Genomic DNA, 27,930 nt, shown 5'->3' with positions numbered 1-27,930 from the left:
TAACCTTTTTTTTCCTTTTTAAAAACCAAATTTTTAGAACCGGTTTTATTTTCTATCCATTTCTTGACAAACCAACACAACTAAAATGATCAAAATGTTGATGTTAGGTTGGCTACCACAGTACGAATCATAATCCTCTCAAGTTCCCTATCCGGTATATTTGTTTGGTTACTCTCATAGGACGCGAAAATGATGACCTAACCCTTATCCAACACACTACCCAAGTGAAATTAAGTCGTCATTTTCATTCATTATGAGAGGAATTGGACAACTGTACCACCCAAGAAACCTAAGAGAAAAAAAATTTCACTACAGTACAGTTTAAGGACCGTTGGTTTCTAAATAGATGATGTCATCATGGGTTTTACTGCATGGTATAGAAACAAGTATTGATCAACTCGAAACCGATACATTATTGGACTGGTATCAATATGGATCGGTCATATCAGATAAATTTGTCCCTGATTCTCTTTTAAAAATAATTTTTTAGTCATTTTACCCCTTGTGGTCACTGTGTCACCGATATACACATACAAAATGGGTATGTATCGTTCGATATGAGCAATACGATACCGATACAAACCTTGGATGTCATAGAAATTTGTATTTATTTCAGCAAAGAATGAATGTCCAACTACTCAGCGGGATCTACGGTCTCGAGCTATCTGATGTTTCCCAATCAGTCCATTCATTGAAATTTAAATATTTGTGGATTTATTGTCACCGACGACGTTCAATTTTCAATGAACACAGTCAATGGCGTGCTGGACCACTGGAGTACTGGACTGTCGTCACTGGATAGGCAAACCAAAGGGTACATCCGTAAATAACCGTTAAAAAACAGGCAATACTAAGCTAGTCTAGTCTCTCTGTCTCTCTCTCTCTCTCTCTCTCTCTCTTGATACCAAATTCCAAAATAGCCGTCATTCCTCCTCACTCCCTCCTCTGAGTCTGAGTAAATCGACTGTGCCCTGCCCTGCCCAGTCCTGCATACACAGAGAGAGAGAGAGAACGGCCATACTTGAAATCTCTCGTTCCATACTGAAAATCTCTAGTTAATCTTTTGCTGGAAAAGCTCAGAATTCAGAACAGAGCAGTTACTTCTCTTTGGGAGATCAAGGTGGGCTAGATTCTTGAGTAATTTATATGTGGATTTTCCGGTGATGTCATCGGCCGGCGGCAAGGGAAGATTCATTTTCTTTTTGCTGGTTCTACTTATCATCTCCCTTTTACAGATATGGGTTTGTTCTGATTGCAAGGTAAGGGCAATTCGGGTATCTCATGGGAGTAGCTGGACAAAACAGAACAACATGAATGAGAAGAAGAAGAAGATGAAGAGCAAGAATGAGGTTTTGTTCAATAAATTCTTCACTGTAACAGATTTCAACAAAACCAAAAATGTTTTTGAAGAAAGCAAGAGAGAAATACCCAGTTGCCCAGATCCTCTCCACAACTAGAAGAAGAACAAGTCCCTTTCTTTTCTTTTTTCTTTTTTTTCTTAAGGCTTATCCAAAAATACCCTCGTTTTCTCCATTATTTTGATTGATATTTCTTCATAATTAAGTGGGGAAATAGTGGGTATTTTTTATATTTTCTTTGGTCTTTTATGTACAGAAGATGAAGCTGTGGACAACCGTGGTCATGGTGTAGAACTTTTTATTGCTAGAATCTCTGTAACATATTTTTTTTTTTGGCTTTCATGAGAAGAACAAGAAGAAGAAAAAAGCTAAAAGAAAGCAATTTTTTTTTTTTTAAATTTTGTTCCCTTTTGCCACCATTAATTCCCAGAAATCCACTTTTGTTTTCCTCAGCTTTCTATACTTTGATTGTGGAAGAGCATTAAGTGGATTTTGGGTTAAAAGTGATGAATGGAAAGTCAGTACCTTTTCATCTCTTTTTAGTTCCTTTCCATCTTCTTTATATGCATCATAGTTCTTCTTCTACATAACTATTTATCTATTTGATTGGACCCTTTAGGATATTGTGATAAGAGGGTAAAGATTGTTTGAAGAATTGGGTTTGTGGTTTTGTGCAATCTAGGAGTAGGGTTTGTCTAGTAGTGGTTTGGATTGGAATCAAATTGACTTCTAATCTTCTTCTTCTTCTTCTTCTTCTTCTTCTTCTTCTTCTTCTTCACGTGTTTATGTCACAGACCTAATTTCTCTCTCTATTGATTTTCTTCTTCATTTTGGTTTTTTGGCTTTAGGATTTAGATTTTGGAGAGAGATGAAATAGATTTACTGATTGATTACTACAGACAAGTTGGTGGTGGTGGACCACTGACCTATAGAGTTGACATTTCTTGTCTCTACTCTCTACTGCTAATGATGTCCATTGGTGTTAGAGAGCATAGGGAATGGTTCTTTCACTCAACTTGGTGCTGCACCTCTGATCCCAAGTTTTTCCCAATTGCCCCCAATTGTGTATTTGGTTTAGAAGTTGTTTTCAGCCAATAGCAATTGCTGAATTGGCTGATCTCTCTCTAAGTTGTTTTCAGCCAATAGCAATTGCTGACTGACTTTAAGAGGATGTCAAGTGACACGTCTCAGCCTACATCAACATTATGGAACATTATAATTCGATACACTCTCCTACCACAGTAACACAACAGATAAGTCGTCTCATATGAATTCAAGAACTAGATTCTCAACTCCCTCTCTAATGAACTCTATGGAGTCTATGCTTTTAATTTTGAATGCATTATATAAGAAATATGCATTAGAGGATGTGGGGGAATAGGAAATATATTGTGACAAACTTTCTTGACTTTTCAATAAGGGATGACAAGAGTCTATTTGCCCAAATTGATGAACACCAAATTCTGGTGCCAAAACTAACCGAGGAAGGAATGGTTTTATTCGGAGATTTTGTCTCTCGCTCATTAATAAACCACGTCGGAGTTGTGCTCAACCCACACTAGATACAAATGAAAGTTCAATCGGCAAAACCCTATTCTGATTTTAATTGGGCAGCATAACAATGTGTAACCAGAGAGAGAGAGAGAGAGAGAGTGGTGTGTCCATTGATTCAGATGGATTGGATTAAAAGAGATGATTGCACCCTCTAAAATGGATATGTTTTTGTAAAGTGATCCAATCGTGCGTATGGGCTATGGGCCTGATTCCAAGCCCACTGAAGTGCAAAATTAATATGTGATAAAATCCAAAAAACCGTCCCAACAGTGAACCAAAAAGATAGTATATGAGTTAGGCCACTACACCACACCTCGCCACGGCTCGACCCGACCTGGCCCGATCTGTGCGCATGTGTGAAAAAAGTATCCAAACCCATCCAGACACGTGAGGAGGGACATTACCTTCCAAGACCTCTTGTCCCTAATAATTCCCATAACTATGTATATACCTCTTATTTCTCATCCACTTTCAATTAGGGTTGTAAACGGATCGGATTCGGCTCGGATAGTGCTATATCCGCATCCGCATCCGATTAGCTATCGGACGGATTCGGATAGTGCTAAACGGATACGAACACAGATACGGATCGAATATTTTATCCGTTTACATGTAAATATAACTTTTTGGATAGCTATTGCCTATCCATATCCGCATCCGTTTAGCTTTCGGACGGATTCGGATAGTGTTAAACGGATACAGATACAGATACATAAAAGGATTTCGGCTATTCATTTACACCCCTACTTTCAATGGATTAAAATCCTCTACAATGCATAATCCGGCGGAGCATTGGCGGAGCGCCCTTCACTGATCGACACCTGGAAAAAAAAAAATCTAACGGTTCTAATTGTTTTCTCAACTCTCACCCCATATTAAGACCCGGTTTGAGGAATACCCGCCCCAACTGAAAAGAAATGGGTGCCAACACGTTGCCTAAAATCAGGATTTAAAATGAAAAAAAAAAAGATTTTCCTCCCTCTTTCCTCTCTTTCTCTCTCTCTCTCTCTCTCTAAGAGTCCCAGCATTCGGTTATTTCCTCTCTCGACACAGAAGTACAGAACGTCGCTCTCAAGAGAAGCTCGCTGAACCTCTTTATCAATACAGTTGGTGCGACTCTGCAACAAGGTAATTTCTACTTCTTCTTTTTGCTGCAAATAAGAGTTTATTCTCATCTACAAAGGGTGAATGTTTCTACAAAGATTTCCCTCCCTCTTTTCTCTCTCTCTCTATCGAAAAATCCCAGGCATTCAGTTATTTCCTCTCTCTCTCTCTCGACTCATAATACCCAGTGATGTTTATTATATGTTTCCCAACCGAAAAAACAGAGTTTAGTATGTGGACACTCCATTAGAATTAATATGAGCCTATATGGTATTTGTTTCTTTGTTTGTATGGTTCTTTTGTGTTCTATGATAATCTTTCTTTGTAGAAAACTGTGTTTTATCAGTTTTTCTCCTTTATGTCTTTGATATTGATGAGTGGGTAGCCTTAATATATTAGCTTCTTTATCTGATTTAGAAATTGAAATCTGTAAGTTTTTTCCCCTTCTTGTTCTTTGTTTTTTTGTTTTTTTTTCCTTTTTGGGGATGATGGATTGGCGCTGGAGGAGGGAGGGGTTTTGTATGTTGTAAATAGTTATTGCAAAACTTGATTTTTGTCTGGCTAAAATTTTCCTTCCAAATGTTTTGACTCTTCAAATTGATTCTTTTTGCTGAACAAATTGGTTGTGAATTGATTGAATTTTAGCCTAATTCTTATGTTCACAAATAGTTTGTAGGAAGAAGAAAATCCATTGCAATTTATAGTTCACCTTTCCTATCACAATGTGTTCAAGGAACTGTTCATATTCTACTTTCTTGATCCACTGGTTCCCCTCTGTCAAGCGATCTAATTATCTCCTGTCAGAGTCTCCTGGAGGTTGAATGTATCGTGTACTTGTATTTCAGGACATCTGGGTTTTGGTTCATTTTTCAGTAATTTAAGATAGAAAAGCTGTAAGATTGATGAGAATTTGCCTTCCCACAATGGGTCACAAGCAGAAGTTTCAGCAACAGTGGGAATTGAGGAGGAAGGACATCAGCACATTTGATTCTTCAAATGAAGATGAATCTAGTTTTAGGGAACAGAGGGTTGGCTATGCAATATCCTCTTTGGTCTCTCACTCTGAAACTTTGGATCACTAGTCTTCTTATCTACACAAGAAGCTGAAGGAGCTAGTCTCCTTTCAAATTCATTGATTTGGGAACTTAGGCAGTAGCAAATGTTATGCCTTGCAAATGTGTTTAAATTACTTCATCAGCATTGTTTTAACATGTATTTTTTTTTTAGGTGAATCCTTAGCTCAAAATGGTAGAGCACCTGGGAATTACCCGGGGTACGATGGTTCGAATCCATCAGGATTCATACATTGTTCCCAACATATAAGTTTCCACATTTCCAACACACAACAGCAACAAAGTGCAGCCAAACTGGAAAATGAAAATAAATGAATCAGGTTACTACTAAAGGAGATTCAAATGATATTTACATCACTACAAACAACACCAGAGCACACACCACAGATTTTAGCTAATCTGAGCATTGTGGTTTGGAGTTTGGCAGCAGAAAATACTGGAAGAAGTTCCAAATCGAGTACAGAACCTCAATTGAAAAACATGGCTGAAAATTCAGCCATTGAGGTTCAAATTTGAATTAAAATATAGAATAGAAGACCCTTAATAAATATACCCAAAAATAGATTCATGCAAACATATTCAGAAAAAGTGGAACATTAAATTTCAAATGCCTTGCTTGAATGTAAATACAGCCACAAACACCTCCACACATGAACATATATTTTGCTTCCCAAGAACAAGAGAATGAGACTAAAGAAAAGGGGGCAGGAGTAGAATCAAAACCCATCACACAGAAGAAACTGATCTGCATTCTTGGAAGGGAGAAACCTTTCTTCATATGAGGAAAAGAGAAGGACATGGCAAGCTGCCCTGAGGGGGGGGGGGGAGAAAAAAAAGAGTACACTGTTGGGGAGGGAGGATTCTTCATTCACATAGAGATGGGAATGGTAGCGGATATTTGTTCTTTATATAGATGACAGTGGTTAAAGATCTGGAAAACTTATGACTCTCTCTCTCTTTCTCACACACACACACACATCCCTGATTTTGCAGAGATGGGCATGGGCTTAAACCCTATTCACATGCCACATTTTAGTTGTTTCAAGTCAGAGGAGAAGGAAAAAAACATATTTGAAACATCCAACCACTAGGAAGTTAGAAATAAGAAAGAAAGAAAAAAATTAGTTAACTTAGCAAATAGACAACTGAAATACTACCCTTCACAAAGTGTCCTTTAAATCAAATCTTATCTCAAAAATGTAAAGTAGCATGCAAATGTGTTTAAACACTCTGTGATGCCAGTACTTTGAAACTGTCAACAGCTTAGCCACTTCCTTTTTCCACAACCCCATATATAGAAATGCAATCAAATTCCAAGGGTAGCAGAAGGTATGTCCTTTTCTTCTGTCTTGTGCGCTGACCTACCATCTATGTTCTATATCAGATTAAATTTATAATTTTCGAATCTTCTCTACTCATAGATTTCCTACAACTGTTGAGATTAACTATCACTCAAAATCAATGCAGAATGCATAGCAATAATAATAAACAGTCCAACAGCTCAGTAGTTCTGCTTCTCTAATGTGAAAAATAAAATGCTTCCAAACTAAACAACAAATTCCAACTCAATAAGTCCCACCACCAAAAAATCTGACAGCAACAACATTTCAGCAATATCCCAACTAAATGGGGCCAGCTACATGAATCATTTCCCTCCAATTAGCTCTATTTGAGGACATAACAAGTACAGAGACAACAACTATTAAGAGCATATACACCCCCACCTAAAGTAAGGGAAAAAAAAAGAGGACATAATTAAAGAAAGATTGAACAAAACCCAACTTCACAAGCTACAATCCTTGAGACCTGATGGATTCGAACCATCATAACCTAGGAAATAATTCCCAGGTGCTCTTCCATTTTGAGCTAAGGCCTCAACCTGTAAAAAAAAAATGTTAGATCTGAACATACAAACAAAAAAGAGAGACCGAGATACAGATAAATAAACATACCTCTACATTATGATGAAAGAGCATTCCACTCTAACCTATGTTCTGAAAAAGAGAGACTGAGATACAAAGAAAATAAAACATATGAAAAAACTAACCATGGTATCTGATTTCCACAAATAACACACAGGTAAAAATAATTTAGATATTGTTTTGGTGGATGAGACAAAAGATATACCAAAAGTAATGTATTTTAAGAGGGGGGAGGGGGTGTAAGATGGACAGGAGTAATGTATTTTCAGAATTTCTGCAAAGGAAAGAAAAGAAAAATACTATGCAATTCAACCATAGACAAAAAAACCCAACCCAACTCAAGACTACAACTTCACCATTATCCTCTATAATCTATCCACATCTAAGAGGAACCCATAAGCTGTTTAATCTTGTTCTTGGAAATTGTGCAGGTTTAGGTTTGTTGATGGTTGAGATGATACAGCTAAGGAAAGATCATACATAGAGGTTCCTCCCTCCACAAATACAAGAATGGAAAAAAAAATATTAAATTCAATGTCTGAATCATTGAAAGTTAATCCAGTACATTAAAAAAATAGGAAAATGTGAATCATTAAACGAAATACCGTTAACAGTGAAGTGAAGCTAATATTGTCATCCATCTGTTGAAGGTAATCTGGTACATTCGACATTGAAAATGTACCACTAGTTCTGGCAGGAGCTGAATGAATTTCTTGTGACACTTGAGTGTTTCTTGTCTCAGTTCTTTTCTTTTTTTTTCCTTGTTTTTCTATCCTGCTCTTCTTCCGTCTACCACTTGGACGTTTTTCTTTCTTCTTCAGCCCTACTGCAAACATATAGTCTTCTCTTCTCTTCTCTATACAAGAAATGATTTGTGATCTGATGCAGAGAATCAAAAGCCTAAATTCTCAACATCTTATTAATAAATCTATCGGTTTCATAAAAAGGTAATGGGGTTCCAAGGCATCAATGCGTGTTTGGCTTTCACTGATGGTAATTTACTCTGTCTTTTTGAATTTGCAATGGAGGCCTATCTTTCTGAATTTGTAATAGTAAAAAACGTTTTAGGGGGAGAAAATGTGGTGGCTTATCTGTCTACTGACTGTTTCTTGAAATCAATCAAGGGGAGCTGGGAACACCAACATGGCCAGGTTCATATCCAGGAAAAAAAATAAACTATTTACATGTAATAGCACTTTGTTATATTTTTTCGGTATTAATGAATGAAATCAGCTTATAACAGAGAGAAAAAATAATGGAACAAATCGAGGAGCTTTCTCTTTGTAGATACTCTTTGAATTAATTCTTATGGAGTGTCCACTATCCACCAAACTCTGTTTTTTCGGTTGGGAAACATATAATAAACATCACTGGATGTTATGAGTCGAGAGAGAGAGAGGAAATAACCGAATGCCTGGGATTTTTCGATAGAAAGAGAGGAAAGAGGGAGAAAAATCTTTGTAGAAGCATTAACCCTTTGTAGATGTGTCAAGGACTAAAGAGAATAAACTCCTATTTGCAGCAAAAAGAAGAAGTAGAAATTACCTTGTTGCAGAGGCCCACCAACTGTATTGATAGTGAGGTTCAGCGAGCTTCTCTGGAGAGCAAGGTTCTGTACTTCTGTGTCGAGAGAGGAAATAACCGAATGCTAGGACTCTTAGAGAGAGAGAGAGAGAGGAAAGAGGGAGGGAAATCTTTTTTTCCATTTTAAATCCTGATTTTAGGCAACGTGTTGGTACCCATTTCTTTTCAGCTGGGGCGGGTATTCCTCAAACCGGGTCTTAATATGGGGTGAGAGTTGAGAAAACAATTAGAACCGTTAGATTTTTTTTTTCCAGGTGTCGATCAGTGAAGGGCGCTCCGCCAGTGCTCCGCCGGATTATGCATTGTAGAGTATTTTAATCCACTTTCAATGTGAGTTTAAATATTCCACACTAGAGTACATTACCCAAAAACCAAAAACATAAGAATTCAAAAGTACAAGCTTCGTGAGAGGGAAACCAAATTTTCAAAAGAAAGAATAAATATTTTGAAACTTATTTATTAAATTTATTTAATACAACAAACCATACTACAAATATACCAAGTCTCATGAACAAGGCAATACTCAATTGAAAAATATATAAAAACGATTTGACTTGACTCACAGTTTGTTTCTTTTTTTAAACAATTTGACCTGACTTACAAGCAAAATAAAAATGTTGAATCTAGACAGGCTTTCCCATCTTATATTAAATTTTATATTTTTCAAGTATTTTAGTCTCCAATATTATTATTTTTGGGTAGAAGTTTAGTGGGGTTAAAGTGTGCACAAAAAATCCTTAGATGGTTCAATGCTAAAAAATATTTCCGTAATGGAATTTGACACAACTAAAAATAGTCAACCAAAGAAAGAACAACACGTGGAGAAATCGCAAAGGAAGATTGACATGCCAAGAGCAACCCGTGCCTTGAGGACCACGGAACTGATTCCGGGTACCAACCAGTGTCAGTTAGTGGAATCCATTCACCACTAAGGGACATACCCCCTAAACCAGGAGAGGGAACCATCCCATCACTACCACGTGCCGACAGCAGGAATGGGCAAAGCCCTCAACCGCCTCAATAACCACGTAAGTGTAACCAACCCAAGGGGGACATAGGTAAAAGGACTTTTGGACTTACTGCTGGCTCGGTATCCTTTTCTGACAATTCATCTGTTCATCAGACTAACTTAGGCATCGAAGAGTCCTCCCTCGAAGTTTGCTCCAAGTCTCTTATGTGTCTGTTCCATTTGTGTAGATCACACACGTCATCAGAAGACTTTTTGACGGCAACCGGATTCAAACCCAAGACCCCCACTGCTTTTTCTCTGATACAATTTACAACTTAAATTGCTTAATCTCAAGGCCATCAGCCATATGAGACTACAGATCAAGGAATCTGATCGTTGGAATCGACAGAGGGCCATATCAATTCTAGGGTGATCCCGTATTGATGAATTGGTGTGGACCAAGGATAAAAAAGTTAAAAAAGATTGAAAGCAAAAGGCACCTATTACTTTATACAATTGATTTGAATCAGTATCAGCCAAGATTGGTTCTATATTCGACACAGATTCCTAAACCGGGTGTGGGATCTAACCATGTGTATAGAATATAGAATCACAGAAATCCCATATTGTCTAAAAACGTACCATGAAATACGAATATATTATATAACTTCTTTTACTTGGTATGACACATTTTAAAATCGTAAAATCCGTCTATCAAATTGAATAATATAATATCATCGATGATGATGCGTGAATCATGCCAACTCCCAGCTAGCTGGATTAATTGTCTTCACTTTTAGCCTACACCATGGATATAATCCGGTCCAACATATCTGCCAGGTGTCAATAAATATGAAGAACTGATACAAGATTAGAAGGTGGAAACTGATACATAGGATCCAAATTCCTTTTCCAAGAATCATAGCATATTTGCTTAGTTCCCCGACATGACATGCCTTTGTGTATCCGAGGAGGAGACGCCTATGAGGAGTGGCTCTACAATTCTAGGAAGTTGGATAGCGTAAGAAAGAGAACACGTAAGCATGAGTCAAATCCAAAGTGGAAAGAGAGTTAAAACTTGTTGGAAACCTTACTCAAAAGCTGAAAAGCTGAAAAGCTTAATCTACGGCACAACAAGTATTTAATTAAGTGAATCATCGAGTCAACTGTAGCCCCAAGTTGTAGGGAATAATAATAATATATATATCTACAAGACTTTCATGGACCACACCGACCCACCATGACTCCTTTTTTCTATCCACTTCTCCCTCCTCAAATGATTCTTTTCTCTCTGGATAGCGTTCTCTGAACTTTCACAGCGTATCCTACGTTCCTTCGCAATGGAGTATTTTATTTTTGGGAGAATGTTGTCTGCGCGGGGGCGTCCAAACACATGGGGTGGGTGTAATGATCATCTTGTCTCCCTGAGTGACAGTCCCATGTGTCTAGGCGCAGCCTATATTACGGTACAGAGAACATAAGCCCTTTATTTTTTGAAGAGGATAGACACATGGCCCGTGCATGATTTTTGTGCATAATATCAGATCGGATATTAGTCACCTACAAAATCAATACGATGATATGATATAAGTATAAATCAGTCTTAATAGATTAATTTGCCCCAAATTCTCTTTTAAAAATGGATACTTAATAATTTTACCCCTTATCTATTTTGTTTCACTGATTTGGTATCGGCACAATATTGAGATGGGTCACTAGCAAAATCAATATGTATCCTCTGATACGGGCGATATGGTACCGATACCTCAAACCATGGGCCTGTGTGTGCAGTAAATTAGCGCATGACTTCAATAGGGGTGCAAGATGGGATATCATATAGAAGGGGGGTGGGGTCATTTCAAGAGGGAGATAAAAGAGACTTATGCAATTGACGCTAATTTACAGTACATCAGCGGTGTGCCAACCAACCTTTTTCCTTTATCTTTAATAAATAAATAAATTCCATATATAAAGGTGCTACATGGACCAATTTTTTGAAATAATGATATTAATGAAATTTCATGAATACCCTTTCCTTCTTAAAATTGACCTATAATTATTTGGGCAGTCCCAGGGGATTGCTGTCAGGTCGCATGACCTTTATGTCCAGAAACAAGGATGGTGAAATGACCAACTCAGCCCCATGAAGCTAACCCTGTTGAATGCTTGTGCACACAATCTTATTGATATTTGTTCTAGCATAAGGGCCACATAACTTGGCAGTCTTCTTTTTTCCAAATCGTTGTCTAGTCTCAAAATGTTTACACCAACGTGGGGCTACTGAGAGTGCCTATAGGAACATCAACATAGATATAATTTTATTTTATTTCATGAGGGGGTAAAGCAGTACTTTTGCATGCTCCTATGTTTGGGTGCAGAAACTTTACTCACAATCATGTGTTTAACCAAAAATCCAATTAAATTATTTAAGATGTGATTGAAATATTTCACGAATGGGACAATTGTATGCTACATGTTGCATCCTCTCATTAGTCAGGAGCAATATGTGTGTGACATGGCTTTCACTCAAACAAGAAGATATACCCATTCAATTCAAAGATATTTGTCTCTTGATCCTACTCATGATACTTTGGTGCAAAGAAAGAAAGAAGCATGGACTATTCTTTCAAAAGGCACTAAGGGGTCTGGGGAGGTTCCTAATGTACGCAACCTTATCCTAACTTTTGCAGAGAGATTGTTTCGAGACTAGAACCCATGACCACTTGATTACAATGGAGCAACCTTACTCTTGCACCAAGGCCCGCCCTCTCATCGACTATTCTTTTAGATCCCCTTAAAGTTAAAGAGAGTTTTGTTAACAGAAAGCGAGAATTAATGGTTGCAAATAATATTTTCTTCTATAGATTAAAAATATAAATTATGGGTAGAAGAACACCGATTTATCGCATGGCTTCTTCACCATACATATAAGCGTGCAAAATTACTGTCCAATCCTTTTGAATAAAAATTCTATCTATGTTAATGTCCCTTCGTGCTTTTATTGGCCCTCTGCATAAGTGCAAGGGCTACACGACCAGGCAACAATTTGTGGCCTGTAGATTATAATGCAAGCTTATCGTGTAGACTGAAGACCAAATTGGATAAGGATAGAATGGTCAAAATAACATTTTCCATGACTCCATTATAATAGTCAAAAGATCCAAATAAAATAGAGAAAAATAATAAAATATTATCAACGAGGCTAAGGTAGGGTAAGCTTCTCATGTAGACCGAATTTGATAAGGATAAAATAGTCAAAATAGCATTTTCCATGACTCCATTATAGTAGTCAATACATCCAAACAAGATGGAGAAAATAATAAAATATCAACTAAATAAGGTATGGTAGGGTCATTCTCGTCCAAATTCCCATCTTACTATCCACAAAAACTTGAAGGGAAGCAGTTTTCTGTACGGGAGTGTGGTCTACGCCAGCACTCCCATGAGTCTATCTCTCCTCCTTAAAACAAGGTGGCAGAGGTGTCTTTTCACACAGGGAGGAGAGAGATAGACTCATGGGAGTGCTGGCGTAGGCTACACTTCCGAACAGAGATCTTTTCCCAAACTGTTTAAATTATAGCTGTCTTTTAAAATAAATAGGGAAAAGTTTTTATACATGGTTGTGTAAACCGTGTATGTGAGAGGGTCAGAGTTTCAAGGCATTAATTAATGGGTGGGGATTTATGACTTTTCCAACTCTTTGTGAGAGACCCTCTCACATACACGGCTTACACAGCCGTGTATGAAAACTTTTCCCAAATAAATATAAGGAGAAAAGTTTTCCTCGTAGAGGGCACACACTGGAGGATGAAATGACCACCCCACCCCAGGATGCTTCTACAGTTCTACACCCTTTACATTGGAAAAAAAAACAATCCTTTGCAGTGTCTTAATCTTGCGCTGCATTGCAGTGCGAGTTAGAGAACTCGAAATGTGGAAGATGTGACATCCAATGATGCCGAGCTTGAGAAGAAAGTAAAGAAAGAAAAAAACCTGCCTTACATCAAGCGTACACCGTTGGATGAAGTTTCTTCCTCATGTCGAGCTCTCAGTACCGCATAGCAATGCACTGCTAGATGCCTGCACTCCAGGCCTTTTGCACGTAAGGACCACACTCCCTTTGAGAGAACGGTCTCCCAATAAATAAATAGTTTTTTGAGTGAGCTTGCCCAGGTAGGGAATGGTTCAGGTTCTCATTATCATACGCCTGATCTCCAATAGGGTTTTAGTAATCGGTATCGATTTCGATCAATACCAATTTGAATCGGTCAAGTTTACCCCATCTTTTTTAATAAAATAAAAAAATTTTATATTTTTATCACTGTCCATATGCATCCATTGAAATGGAATCAGTATCGATCTCCACCGACATCGATATGAATCAACCGATATGACCGATCCGATACCAATTCCTCAAACCATAATATTCCTCCAGCCTTGCCAGTTGCCGAGGTAGACTTTCTGCACCTAGGAAATGACTTAGTGCACTGGTCCCTATGCTATTTGCTTGGAGAATCCACTTCCATAAATAAATTAACAAATCTATTGGAGTTATGACCGATACAAACTTTTACAATCATTTTTTTCCATCTAAACAAATCGGGTGAATTAAGACCCCATACACTGCATGGGAGTAGGTGTCCTTAATTTATTATCCAAAATATTCTCCCCTAAAATAAAGTGGGAGGAGGGAAAGAAGGTGAATCTTGGTTAGATGTTTAAGAAGCGAATAATATGTGAGAAAAAGGAATCTTCAATTCTTCATAGGATAAACATTAAAAAAGTCTATAAGAAACAGGCAAAACTACTGGCCCATCCCACCTCGGGCGCCCACAGTCCTAAATAAAACCAGGAAACGGAAGACAGTGGTTTTGGTGTTTGGGAAAAGAGAAACGTAGTTTTCGTACCATTTCCAGAAAATCAGGAATGGAAAAGACTGGAAGTGGGAGGGGTGGCGTTTTCCACGATATGTGGCGATCCGCCCGCAGTCTAAGATCTGAACATGGTTGACACGTGCTGCCTTCCCTATCTTCCTGGTTTTGTACCCTCTTGCATGCACGGTGGTTACTTTACCTTCACTGGTCCCCACAATTTCTTTTCCACTTCAGATTCTTTCTTCCAAGTTCCAACTCAATTTCTCATCATTTTCCCTCTTCTCTTGAATTTACCAAAACACCCTTCACTAGTAACTTCTTGTTTAAGAAATCGTGGCATGTAGATGTAATTAAAGGACAAGTGGGAGGTTAGATTAGAGGACCACTTACTTTCCCAATTTACAAAACCAGGTTCCCACTCTACCGCTATATAGGAAACCGCTGCGGCTCCCCACTTACAAAACCCACCGCTTTCATCTCTCCCTCCCACATAAATACAAATCCCCTCTTCTTCTTTCTCATTCAAATCTCTTTCTTTCTTCTCCATTTCTCAATCGATCGAAGTCAGCAAAGATAAGTTCTAGCAATAGTTGCAGAAACAGAAGCAGAAGCAACAAAGATGAGGATGAGCTGTAATGGATGTCGAGTTCTCCGCAAAGGTTGCAGCGAGAACTGCAGCATCAGACCTTGTTTGCAATGGATCAAAAACCCAGAATCCCAAGCACATGCCACTGTCTTCCTTGCCAAGTTCTATGGCCGTGCTGGGCTCATGAATCTCATTAATGCCGGACCTGAACATCTCCGTCCTGGTAACTACCCCTCTCTGTTTTTCTCTCAAAATCAGATTTTGATTTTGATTTTGATTTGCTAAACTGTTTTGCCATTAATTAATTGCAGCGATATTCAGGTCTCTTCTGTACGAAGCTTGTGGGAGAATAGTGAATCCAATCTATGGTTCAGTTGGGTTGCTCTGGTCTGGAAGCTGGCAACTCTGTCAATCCGCCGTTGAAGCGGTTCTGAAAGGTGCTCCGGTGGTTCAAATCTCGTCTGAAGCAGCGGTAAACCCATGCCCTCCCTTGAAAGCTTCCGACATACGGCATGTCTCTAAGGATGAGAACTCTGCTGCTTCTCAAGAGCTTCACAAGGTCAAGTCCCGGAACCGGTTCAAGCGTTCTGTCGTCAAGCCCAAATCCAAAACCGGTTTAACCGCTAAGTTTATCTCCGAATCGGCTGAAGATGGTTTGACTAGCCATGATCACGAGTCGTCTGGGAGCCATCAGACGGAGTTGAATGGCGAAGGAGACGGAGACAGTAGAGAGAGCGAGAGCATGTTCTCGGTTGAGACGGTGGAGCCGTCGCTCCTGAGCCGAGCGGTTAAATCCACCGATGAGAGCGAGGCGGCGTTGGAACTCACCTTGGGCTTCGAGCCAGTTCATCGCACTGGTACCAACGTAGTGGGCCCGAATAAGGGACGTGGCAATAGCAATGGTCAGAGTGATGACACATGTTCGATGGAGCTGAGCCTTAATTATCCTGCATGAGTGGTGATACACCAATTTTGGCGGATTTTCCAATAGGGTTCTTACTTTTGTTAACTTTTGTTCCTCCTGTGGTTTTCTGTGCATAAATGTAAATTTAATATTATAAAGGGATAGAATAGGATTTTCTTGACTTATTTTTTTTATACAAGAGATGTAATCAACTTCAAAGTTATTATGGCTTTGGGTTTTTTACTAGTTGGAAATCGGATTTTGCAATTTAATCCAGTAGAACATGTCGTTCCATATCATAACTAACTCTTCTTTTCCTTATTTTTTGTTGGTAATAACTCTTCTTTTACCGGTGATAGCTTTTCTAAAGAAAGCAAGGAAAACGGGAGGGGAGGGGAGAGGAGACGTTTAGTGAATCGTCACCTGGTGCATCATGCATGCTTTGCTAGCTATATGCTTGGAGCTTTCCAAGGTTGGTATCACACTTCGGTGATGGCATCAGGGCCATGATGAGATCATAGCATACGGACAGTCGAAAATTGGATTCGAATTCAAATAATTCAGAATATAATTTAATAAATAGGAGAAAGAACGTTACCCGATGGTGTGCCTCGACGTTCACCTATGGTGCATCGTCTGATGTACTTTAACAGTGCAGTGCAGTTTATTTGAGAGGATACAAATTACCTGCATCAGGGCCTAAGGCACAGTTAGGGGTGTAAATGAGTAATTGAAATTCGTTTTTGTATTCGTATCCATATCCGTTTAGTATTATCTGAATTCTTTCGAAAGCTAAACGGATGTAGATGCTATTCGAAAAGTTATATTTACATGTAAATAGATAAGGGGTACTATTCGAATCCATTCGAAAGCTAATCGGATGCGGATGTGAATATATCACTATCAGAGTCGAATCCGATCCATTTACATCCTTAGGCACAGTCCCACGTGAAATGATTGTTGCACCCTTGGAAAGGCCGAAAGGACCAGGGGTGTGTTTGTCATTTTGTGCTTGGGTGCAAGCATACGTCATGCTACAACACCGATTACCGTTTTTTTTCCCATAAAAGATTAAGTAACTAATGATTTCGAGGGTTCTTGAAGATTCGATAGGTTTTAGGGAGCAAGATAATTAAAAGATATGGATTGAGAGCGAATCATATTTATGAGGATCTAGTTGTCCTCTAGTTGTGGCAGGAGTTGGAGGGTCCTGCGCTCGAAAATTACCTAGGCCCCACCTGTGAAATGACCAGCCCAATTTTGTTTTTTCTATCGTTTTGTGGGGCTGGATCCTCCGGCTCCCGCCACGGCTGTAGGAAATCCATTTCCTATTTAGGGGGGGGGGGAAGCAAGTTCCGGATACAAGTCATGGATGGCCACACTATTTTACTGGATTAGACCGAGTACTACACTGCAAATTTCGAGAAGCATCTCGAAGATGTGTCTTAGCAACCCGGGTGACCCAGATGAAGGAACTGAACAAGACTTCAAGGGAGCATATTTGATTCAAAAGCTTTGGGCGAAGCAGAATAAGAAGGTGATGGGGGCAGTCGGTTTGGGGTGATGGGTTTACACAACACAGATCTTCTACACTGCCCTATCCTGCCTGTGTTGCGTAGATACAAGGCAGTGCGCATTGATCACCTTACTTTCGATCGGGCAAGGTGTTCGGGCAGGGGTAAGGTGGTCAATGCACGCCGCCTTGTGTCTGCATAGCACGGCAGGATGGGCAGCCTAAGCCATAAAAAGATCTAGATCATGGGTTTACATGGATTGATGGGCAATTTAGGAATTTAAAATACCAAGGGAAAAGTAGAGATAAAAGTTTTTTTTTTTTTGGGGGGGGGGGGAATCAGAGAATATTTAAGATATGGAAGTATTAATAAATATAGGTTAAAGTGTAAGGGGGTGATCCCTTCATATAAGTAACGGTGTCAATTTGGAACCAAAATTGGAATGAAAACAAGATCGTAATACGATCTGATTTTGATATCAAACAATAAGTGAGACAGGATGGTTTTGGGATGGGATTTTTAACCCCAAAATCCATATTAGGTATCGGGTGGAACCAAAACTGCTAGTACCATTGCAAAGGGTATATTTTATGTTCCCGTGTTCAAGTTTTATGACTGTTGTTTGATGTATTTGGGTGGTATTTTCTCTTATGACGGTTTTCGTTGATGGTATTTTAGTATTGTTTTTATAAACTTGTTTAGTGATGGCACTAAAGTCATACATGCGTTTTTTTATGTGGTTTTCATTAATTCTTAATTGTCATTTTAAAAAGCTTACATGTGATCTTAAAGAGTTTGAAGAAGTAAAACCATAAAATCATAGTTTTATATTCTATGCTACTTTCTAAATTAAAGGAGACCTTAGATTTCTAAATAGTAAAGATCCACAACACTAATAATAGAGCTATCTCATTGAGAACCATTAAAGTTCATTTCTTTTTTCTACGGTGCCTAGAATCGTTTAGGAACCAGCACTATCTTGTCCCATTAATAATTGGGATCTAGGTTTTGGTCCCATTAACTATATGGGACAGTTCTAGGATCAGCACCTTTGGTATCTTAATTAGTACGAACCCATCCCAAATACCAGGAATCGTCCCAATTGACACCCTTAATTGCATACTTCAGGGAACTTTGTTTCGATTGAGACTTGGAGGTCCATAGTAAGTCGGTTCAATTATTATTTTAGTTATGTCATGACTCTTGAACATGTTAAGAAAACAACATCCAAAATGATGATTTGCAGAAGAGAATGCAAAGAGAAAGAGAAAGAGAAACACACACGCACAAGGCAAGATTTACGTGATTCACTCCCAAGAAAGAAGGCTATGTCCACGGCCGAGTGATAGTACAAATCCACTAATTTGTGAAGCAAAGATACAAAACCCTCTCACATCTCTCTCAAAGAGATAGCAACAATATATAAAAAAACCCTAACCCCAGAAAGTACAAAATCGCCCCCTTCGCTTGTAATCCTCCTGGTTCGGACCTAAACCGAAATAAGTCACAATACATATCAAATCGAAACTCTCAACGAGTTCTACAGGAGTACAACTGACGAATGCACTTTTTGGCCATTCTGACGCGTTTCGAAGGCGAAATGGCCCGCCAAAGAATCACCACATCACTTTTTGGACCGAGATCAGCCTTCACCAATAACAGAACATAGATTCAACATGATACAACCCGATCCATTGCCACCCATATACCATCGGTTGAATGGATCCCATCGATAACCATATTGTAAACTGTTAATTGTTGATATGACAAACTATTCTTGTTTGTAGGTTCAGATTTCAGCTCCATCATTGAGATATATGGATATCTTTGCAAGAAGGAACCGGACCCACCACATAATGTTAAGAAAATACCTACACCAAAACATTTTTGTTTTTTAGTTTTTTTTATTCAAATTATTTGTAGATCTTGCTACAAGAGGAAGGTATCATTGATTTTTCTACTATTTTAGTGATTAAAAGAACCAAAAAAGTTTTAAAAAAAATGGAGATCAAAGTACAATCATTGCCCAATTCCAAAATTGGTTGGATTAATCAATATTAATAGGAATTGGGGTTGGTCAATTTCAATTCAAATCAACCGATTCATTTGATTTTATTTCAACTTTTGAAATCATGGATTTAAAACACCTACGTTGGATATGTGTGTCCATCAAACCCAATTTGAATAGTTTAAATTCATTTAGTTTTCATTATCTTATGCGTGATTGATTGTGCCTTCAAATTAGATTGTCAAAACTATTCACAAATGGGGACTAAACTAGGCCTTTCGTACTGCAAATTTTTTTGTACCTTTTTTTGGTAGAAATTTTTTTTTTGTAATGAAATTCTCAAAATATAAGTGTAAATACTCATATGTCTATTGAGCCAAATCATTACAAGGATCTTACATGAAATGTCTTCTATTGCATCTTGACCACCAGACTCGAATCGTTATCGTCTACGATTCCCTGATCGGTGTGGTTTCCTAGTGCCTCTCACAGGAGGGGGGTGGAATCCACTTGGGGCACCTGACCAAACACTCTACCCGGGTGGGGTCCACCCTCCTCTTATAAGAGGCACTAGGCAACCACACCGGTTAGAAAACCGCATACAATAAAAATTCCACCAGACTCATCATTGGTATTTTGATCTCCAGACCTAAGAGCTACTCAACATTGCAGTTGGAGGTTATGCGTTTTGGTGTACTGAATGTTAATTAATGTCAACACTAGCTATTTAACAATTTATTGGATTCATAGCACTCATCTGGGAATAAGAGAGATACTTAATAAGGCATTTTCTTATGGGTTTTTTTCACGTACTTAAATATTTATTTAAGAAAATGCCTTACTTAAATAATTATATTTAAACATATTTTGTGAAAATTTTACAACCAAACAATGGTCGAATTCCTTGATTAAATGCATCTGACAGATTAGGGTTAACGGTGTTAGTTTTCCAAGCTCATTTGCATGTCAGGTGATATTTTTAAGTGGAGAGACCGAGAGAGTGAGAAATAAATATTTTAGACAATCTGTGGGTTTTAAATTACTATCAACTTAGGATAGAGTGATTGGTAAATAGTTTACCTATCACTCAAGTTGTAGTACATTTTAGTAAATCAAAGGTAGACTACAACAACAATAGCTAGATCAACTTATAAGGTCTCATCACTTGTCTAGTGGGTCCTACTAAGATTAGGGTTTCCTTCCTCTTTATAATGAGGCTAAGGGGAGGAGAGACCTGCACAAGTGCTGAGTCCGTTAAGAGGTGTTGTGCTTGTCACATTTAAGAGGTAATTCGAAACTTGTCTTTTGTTTTTAGCAATTACCCTAATGCATGCAAGGATACATTCCCCACGGCTACATTTTGATTTGGCATACTTCCATCCCATAACAATTTGGATCAGGATAGTCTCCAGGGAGCCCAACACCCAGGGTGCTGCCAGGGGCATCCAGCAGTTGAGTTGTGCCGGACACATCTTGGCGCATGCCTAGGGTTGTGTGCGATACAGCCCAACAACTGGCAGCACCCTGAAGACGAGCTAAATTCTAATAACAATTGGTATTAGAGCCACTCTCGTAAGTTTTAGGGTTTCCCCTTTGTATTGGTGGAGATGACACACCTCTAAATCCTTTAAGTTTTGAGATGTTAATGGGGTTTACTGGGCAGCCAGGGTTTTCCTTGTAAGATTTTCTTTAGGCTATGTTTGGATGAAAAGAAATAGATAGAAAAGAAAAGAAAAAAATTCAAATTCTTTTCAATTTGAGGAGAGAGATAGACACAATCAATCATTGTGTCATGATGACCCAAAAAAAAAAAAACATCATGATAGCCAGCGGTGGTATTGGGAAGAAGAAAAGAACTAATTAAGGTTTTGAACCCTAAAGGGGCATACCGGCATAGTAGGTTAGTTTTTGGTCCTATATTTTATGGGTTGTTATTTAATTTGTGGGCTTCAACCCATTGTTCTTTTACAGATATTTTTCTTGGGCTTTATGTTTGGGTTTATGTATCCAACCCGAGCTAGGTAGCCTAGCCAAGGCGAACCAGGCCATGTTTGATTTTTATTATCAGGCCCACATTTAAAACAATTTTTGGGTTTGGTTTTTAAGACAGTTTCAGGCTTGATTTGAATCCAGAATTTGTTTTCTTATATAAGAAAACTGTTTTAAGAATTAACCCTGCCCATATTGAACCAAGTTGACAACATTAATTTTTAATTATTCTAACAATAAAGTGTTTAATGTTAGGGTCATTTCCTAGGGTTTTGACTAGTGGGCCAATAAGTGTTAATTTTTTTTGGACTAAGAAACAATTTTTGTTGATGCTGTAATTTATAGAAAAGTCATTAAAACCCTATTCCTATCTTATGAGCATCATGGGGGGAACTCGGCTCCTGTCAATCCGGGCAGCAGTAGAGATGAGGTGGTGCGTATTTATCTTCTTACCCCTGCCCAAACACTTTGTCCAAATAGGGGTAAGGTGGTCAATGCGCACCACCTCATCTCTGGTGCTGCACATACAGCACTGCTGCTCGGATTGATAGGATCGAGTGGGGTGGGTGAGATTTTGGCCTTTCATGGGGTCATCCACCCCTCTCCCCCCCCCCCCCCACCTCCTACCCACTCTTGGTGTGGTAGTGTGGGAGTATATTCCCACACAATGAACTTTTCGCTAGTAAATAGTAAGACAAGAGACAATTAAAAGAACGTTACAATTTCTTATTTCACTGTTTCCTTCCGTAACAAGAAGATGCACATTTAAATAATAGATACAAAGAGTGATGGACAAAAAATAATAGATTTACTGGGCTTTAGTATTCAAATTTCCTGTAAATATATCAATCTATGAAGTTAGGACCTCAGCCTTCAGGGACTTCTTTGACCCTAAACTTGAAAAGGTCGAAAAAAAACCCTAAAAAGCTTCTAGTTGATCAAGCATCCACACTGCAACCATCTTCTTCTATCTTCTTCAGATATCCCTACATGAGGTAAGAAAAAATCAAAAAATCTTTGTTAGCTTTCAACCCAACAAGGAAAAAAAAAAAAAAAAAAAAAAAAAAACCAAGAAGAAGAATAAGAAGAAAAGATAGTAATGGAGGGATATGTTGGAAGAGTGATTCACTGGGAGCTCCCTTCAGTCCAATGAGTGGCCAAAGCAAAGTGGGAGGAGTTGCTCCCACCCCATGCATCAGGCTAAACTTATATTTACATGTCTCTGCTTCTTCTTCTTCTTCTTCATCATCATTGGCCTTGAGTTGTTAAATGATAAGCATGACCAAATGCATGAAGCAGCAGCTCTAACCACTCTTCTGTCCTCTCTATTGGACTGAATGGAGCTCCTCAAGCCCCACTACCCCCAAAAACCCCCCCTATAAAGAGGCAAAACAACTAAACCCTTTAAACATAACACAAAAAGCAAAGGAAAGAAATAGAGATGACTAAATGTGTTTTCCCTCTTGGAGAAATTTAAATGGAGTCATGGTCCCTCCCTCTCTCCCTTCTCCTTCCTTAAATACTGATTTTCTCTTGCTGAAATGATGGAGTGGATAGTGTTGCCTCAGGTACTTGAACAGTTGAACCTACAGAAAATGGTACCTAGCTAGCTATAAAAATCTCTCCTTGACTCTCTTTTTAGATTTTTAATCTTGGAAATAATGAGTCTTGTTCTTATTCTGATTTTGGCTGGTAGTGTCACCTTCTCTTCTCTATCAAATGAGACCTAAACTGGTCTAGCTCTCATTCATTTCTGGTGGACCACAAATTTCCCTTCTTCTTTTCCTTCTCCTTTTCCCATTGAGTTGTTAAATTATCCAAAGGTAAGTAGTGTACTCTGCTGGATAGCATTGCACTATTCCAGCTAGCCGATGAAATAAAGCTTGTGGGATCCAATATTTATTCACCCAATGATATCTATCTAAATTTGTTGAATTTAATTTAATTTTCAAACCCATATTACAATTATTTTTTTTTAGGAAAAAAAAACTCAAACGGATCGGTCGCATGGTTAGTGTGGCTCCTACGCCCATATATAAATCAATGTCTTTGTGCACGAAATGACCGTTAAACTCCCAGTGAAATAAAAAGTTGCATCCAAACCAATGCCTTTGTGTACACTTTCATTGGCTACTTTGTTGGTGCAATGAATCTAATATTAGACCAATCCGGCAATACAAGCCCTAATTGTTAGCCATAACTCTGGTAGCGTTCTCTTGCCTGCTTTTTGATCCATATTTTGGGGATTTTGACCTTCTTTAAAAAAAAATTAATCAATATGTACCGATTTTGTATTTTATTAATATTTTAGACCAATCCAAACCCATTTTGACCGATCTGGATTGATATCAGCCATGACTGATCCCGAGTCTGATACCTAGATTACGAACCATGATGTTGAGCCTCCGCTCCCTTATTTTAATGGCAGGTTCTAATAAACATATCAGAGAGGTTCATCAAATTTTAGTCATGTGGTGGAATGATGTGGAATCATTGCATAGATAAATCTAACTATAAGTCAAAATTCAGGTACTAATTCAAAAAATACATTCCCGTGTATAAGCATGTATCCTTGTATATTTAGTCATTCCCATGTATTAGTATGTATCTTTGTATTTTTAGTCATTCTCGTATTCCAATGCACCTTTTGTAGTCCTTACATTTTCAAAACTTTAGTTTGCCAATTGGTGACCGCTTAAGGTCTACTTGTCCACAAAATTTAACTACATCTAATTAATTACATAGTAGAAACTTAATCTATCATAACAAGCTTATTAGACGACCTATCTTGCATTACCTAGCTCTATTATTAGGGATCGAACTTTAAACACGATCAGACACTCCGTCAACGAGGGATTATGGTATTTCGACATAACAATTTGTTCCCATCGAAGATGTTGTGTGTAATCATGTACCATGCACGGCCATGCACAAAACTTTTTGCTCTATTATTTTATAATAAAGAACACAAAACCAATCCTAAAATTGGTAGTACATCCATAAGGATCAATATTGCTGATGAAATCTTGGAAGGAGATTGAAGGTACCACCATAGTAGGAAGCCCTATCCAGCCCTTTACTTTTTCTCTTTACCATCATGGCTTACAAAACATGAGATTCATAATAAAAACACTGCTCATATCATCAAGATTGTCTCTACCTGCCTACAAATATCATTCATTCAGAATTTGACACCTCACAATGAAAATCTTCCTTTCTTATGTAATGAAAGATATAGCCTTTTTCTTTACTTGGGGAAGGTAACAATTTTGGTGAGATCATCAGGGTTGTAGGAGAGGGAGAGAAAGGACTCTACCTTTCATCATTAAGGGTCATAGATTATAGGTACGGTTATGTAGACTAGTATATGTCGCCATTAACCTGCTTGGATTCTTCTTGCCTGTGATGATTCAGGCTTTGGGTTCCTTGTTTATTAGGTGATTTCTCTTCTCCCTAGATTTACCAATATAATGTTCTAAAGTTTTGAAAATTTGACAGGTCAAGAAAAGATTTTTTGGGATTACATTGTAGTGTAAAGTGTTTCCACCAACCTACCTTTTTGTGCAGGGGAAAGGTGTCCCAAAACAAGAGGACCATAAAAAAATTCTAGGTGTCCCATGAATATGGGAAATTAGAAGAGACAAAGTTTTCCCCCACCCATAGCACCCACCATCTTAGGTCTCAATAGGGTTTTAGAATAAACTCCAAATAGGGTTGGCAAAGTCTTGAATTGAGGTTTTGAAGTAAGTCGGTTCACCTACCATCCTAGGATCACAAACCCCAATAGGGTTTTAGTATAAACTCCAAATAAGGTTGCCAAAATCTTGGATTGAGGTTTTGAAATCATGGTTATAGCTTCTATTTCCAATGGTCAATTCAGCGGGTGTCAATTGGTCGGGCTTGGTTGGGCCTCACCATTTTTTCTCTTTGACCATAGTTCTAGTGCACGGTGTCAGATCGGGTATCAGTCACTTGCAAAATCGATACGATATTTTGAACGGATCGTCTATATCAGACAAAATTACCCCTGGATCTCCTTAAAAATGAGTTCTCTAACCATTTTACCCCATGTCCATACCGTGTCATCGATATGGTATCGACACAGTATCGGGATCGGCTACATGCAAAACCGATACGTATCGCCCGGTATAGGCAATACGATACTGATTCTAGATCTCCTTGACTGTGACCACTCGAATAGGTAGTTGGGCTTGCATATGGCTAGTATGGGTGGCTAGTATGGTCTCATTTATTAACGGTCAATCGGATACCAGTCTTTAATCGAGCTAAACAAGTCTTGGATGGGCTTTAAACGAGCTATTGAGCCTCTCATCTCTAAAAAGCATTTAAATGTGTTGGGCAGAGTCAGGTTCTTGATCGTTTGAGCGATGGTCCAACTAGACCTGCGCACACGAAACAACTGAATGGTATTCAGTCTGGGCTTGAGCCCGACATCCATAACAAATGGGCCAGGCCGTTTCGGGTTTTCCTAGTCGTGCTCGGTCAGGCTTGCCAGTGCGGGCCTGGAATTGGCAACCTAATTGATGACTACCTCTTTGGTTTTCTTTTTCAGTCACAATGAACACAACTTTCTAATAATATTATCTTGGGAGAGAGAACGCTACTTGGTCCGGTTGCCTCTGTGCCAACACGAGGACCAATGGAAGCACACACCCAAGCATCCAATATGAGGGGCGGGGTGATCATTTTGCCACCCATGTGCCTAGGCATAACGGGCAGGACCAAGCAGCCTTCTTTTCCCCTATTATCTTAAGACCCAACCCCCTTGCGAAAAGTGCTTATTTTTCACTAGCTTACGCCGGGGTTTTGGATGTTCAATTTTCCATATAAACAAACAGGAGAGGGTTATGGTGAGGATATAAAAGACTCCACACACTGGCATCGTGCAATTCCTTTTCCCTAATCAACATTCCAATTCTTGGTATTATCAATCAACTCTGAAACCCATACAATACTTATATATTTTTGGTCTTTGATTTCTTGAAGTTTCCCGAGTAAGGAACATAGTGTTATTTGCTCACCATAATCTTTTTTTAGTGATAATATATAGGTTGTGTTTGATGAAAATAGTTGTTTTTTATCATCTAAAAATGTGAAATCGACTTAGAATACATAGCAAACACAGCCATAACGTAGGGATTTCCTACCTATTTGGGTGTCCCCACATGACTAAGAAGATCTTCCTATCATCTCATATGATTTGATTTGATTTCACAATATGGTTTGGATTCAATATTAGCCCATTTCATAATAGAGGTTGTAAATATGAGAATTTTGATCCTATCTTATATGGTGCCTACCTTAATGGGAGGAAGACCCAATTGAAAATAAGCTTATTCATTACTGTTTTTGACATGGGTATTGTTTAATTACTGTTTTGGGCCTTGATCCTATTATGATTTGGGCTTAAGTCATGGATCTTATTTAAGTAATTATTAGTGAGATTATTTATATATATTTGATGGGTTGGGCCTGTTGAGAAACCCACTAATGCAGTGGCTTCTCTTAAGTCTTTTGGACTGCGTTTGGTAACGTTCTTCGTGAAGAGCGTGTGGTTTTTCCCATAAACGTTTTTTTGCTGTTTTTGGTCTGGAACAGTTTTCTTTGTAAGTAATTGACCATTTGGCAAATCCGTTCCAGAACTGTTCTCACAACTATGGCGTTTAGTAAAACCTGTTCTTACAAATATCACATGTTCATCAAATAGTAACTTAAAGATATTGAATAACCCTACCAAAGTTTTGTACTCTCTAAGAATAGGAAGATGAGAAAATTGATTGCAAAATCAACCACATTAAAATATGCAAACTCGAAGATTTAACAATTCGTCGCATTTCTTCGCATTTTCCACTTGTAAGTGAACATCAATAATCGGTTTCATCTATCCTCTATTATATCTTTCTATTTGAAAACACCTGAACTTGTAAGATTACTACTTTTAGATAAATTAAGATACTAGAAACATTTTTGCCAAAAAATAAAAAAAAACAAATAAAACAGGGAATCATATTTTCATGTTCAATGTTCATGGTTCAAAGCTTCATGGTAATTTCTGATAAAAATATTCTCCGACGATTCCATCGTAGAAAAAGAATTGGTTTTGAGACTTGAAAAATCCCAACTTATTACATGCTTAATAGATGGCTAGAGTGAATGGTTGTGACAAAAAGATGGATCATAATTCCATACACATCCTTGTTTTTAATTAAATTTGAGAGAAAACCTATTTGCATGGTTAGAATGTAAGAGCTTGTCAATATATGTTCCATGTAGATGAGGATTAGCTAGATTACTAATCTCTTCTTTTGTCAAGGGAGGGGGTAGTGGTTGTGTGGATTATTACTTTTGTAACTCAATTAATTGTCATGTCTAACTAAGTAAAAGGCTGAGTTTCATCCTTTTGTCACCATCTTCATCACCTTATTTTCTTTCTCAATTTTTGTCCTTGTTAGAAAATTTTGGAAAATTATGATCACTATATGATGTATTC

General features: G+C 38.2%; 1 protein-coding gene across 1 annotated transcript; it reads left to right on the top strand.

Annotated features, from left to right (window-relative positions):
- Nucleotides 1-232: 232 nt before the first annotated feature.
- On the top strand, nucleotides 233-15,960 carry LOC122646865 (LOB domain-containing protein 41-like). Its single transcript, XM_043840487.1, has 3 exons — nucleotides 233-237; nucleotides 15,021-15,227; nucleotides 15,316-15,960. The coding sequence occupies exons 2-3, from the start codon at nucleotides 15,038-15,040 to the stop codon at nucleotides 15,957-15,959; spliced, it is 834 nt and encodes a 277-aa protein (XP_043696422.1). The 5' UTR covers nucleotides 233-237; nucleotides 15,021-15,037; the 3' UTR covers nucleotide 15,960.
- Nucleotides 15,961-27,930: the final 11,970 nt, after the last annotated feature.

This window comes from Telopea speciosissima, chromosome 11 (assembly GCF_018873765.1).
Source record: "Telopea speciosissima isolate NSW1024214 ecotype Mountain lineage chromosome 11, Tspe_v1, whole genome shotgun sequence".
Taxonomy (NCBI): Eukaryota; Viridiplantae; Streptophyta; class Magnoliopsida; order Proteales; family Proteaceae; genus Telopea; species Telopea speciosissima.
This window is presented reverse-complemented; position numbering and strand designations above follow the sequence as displayed.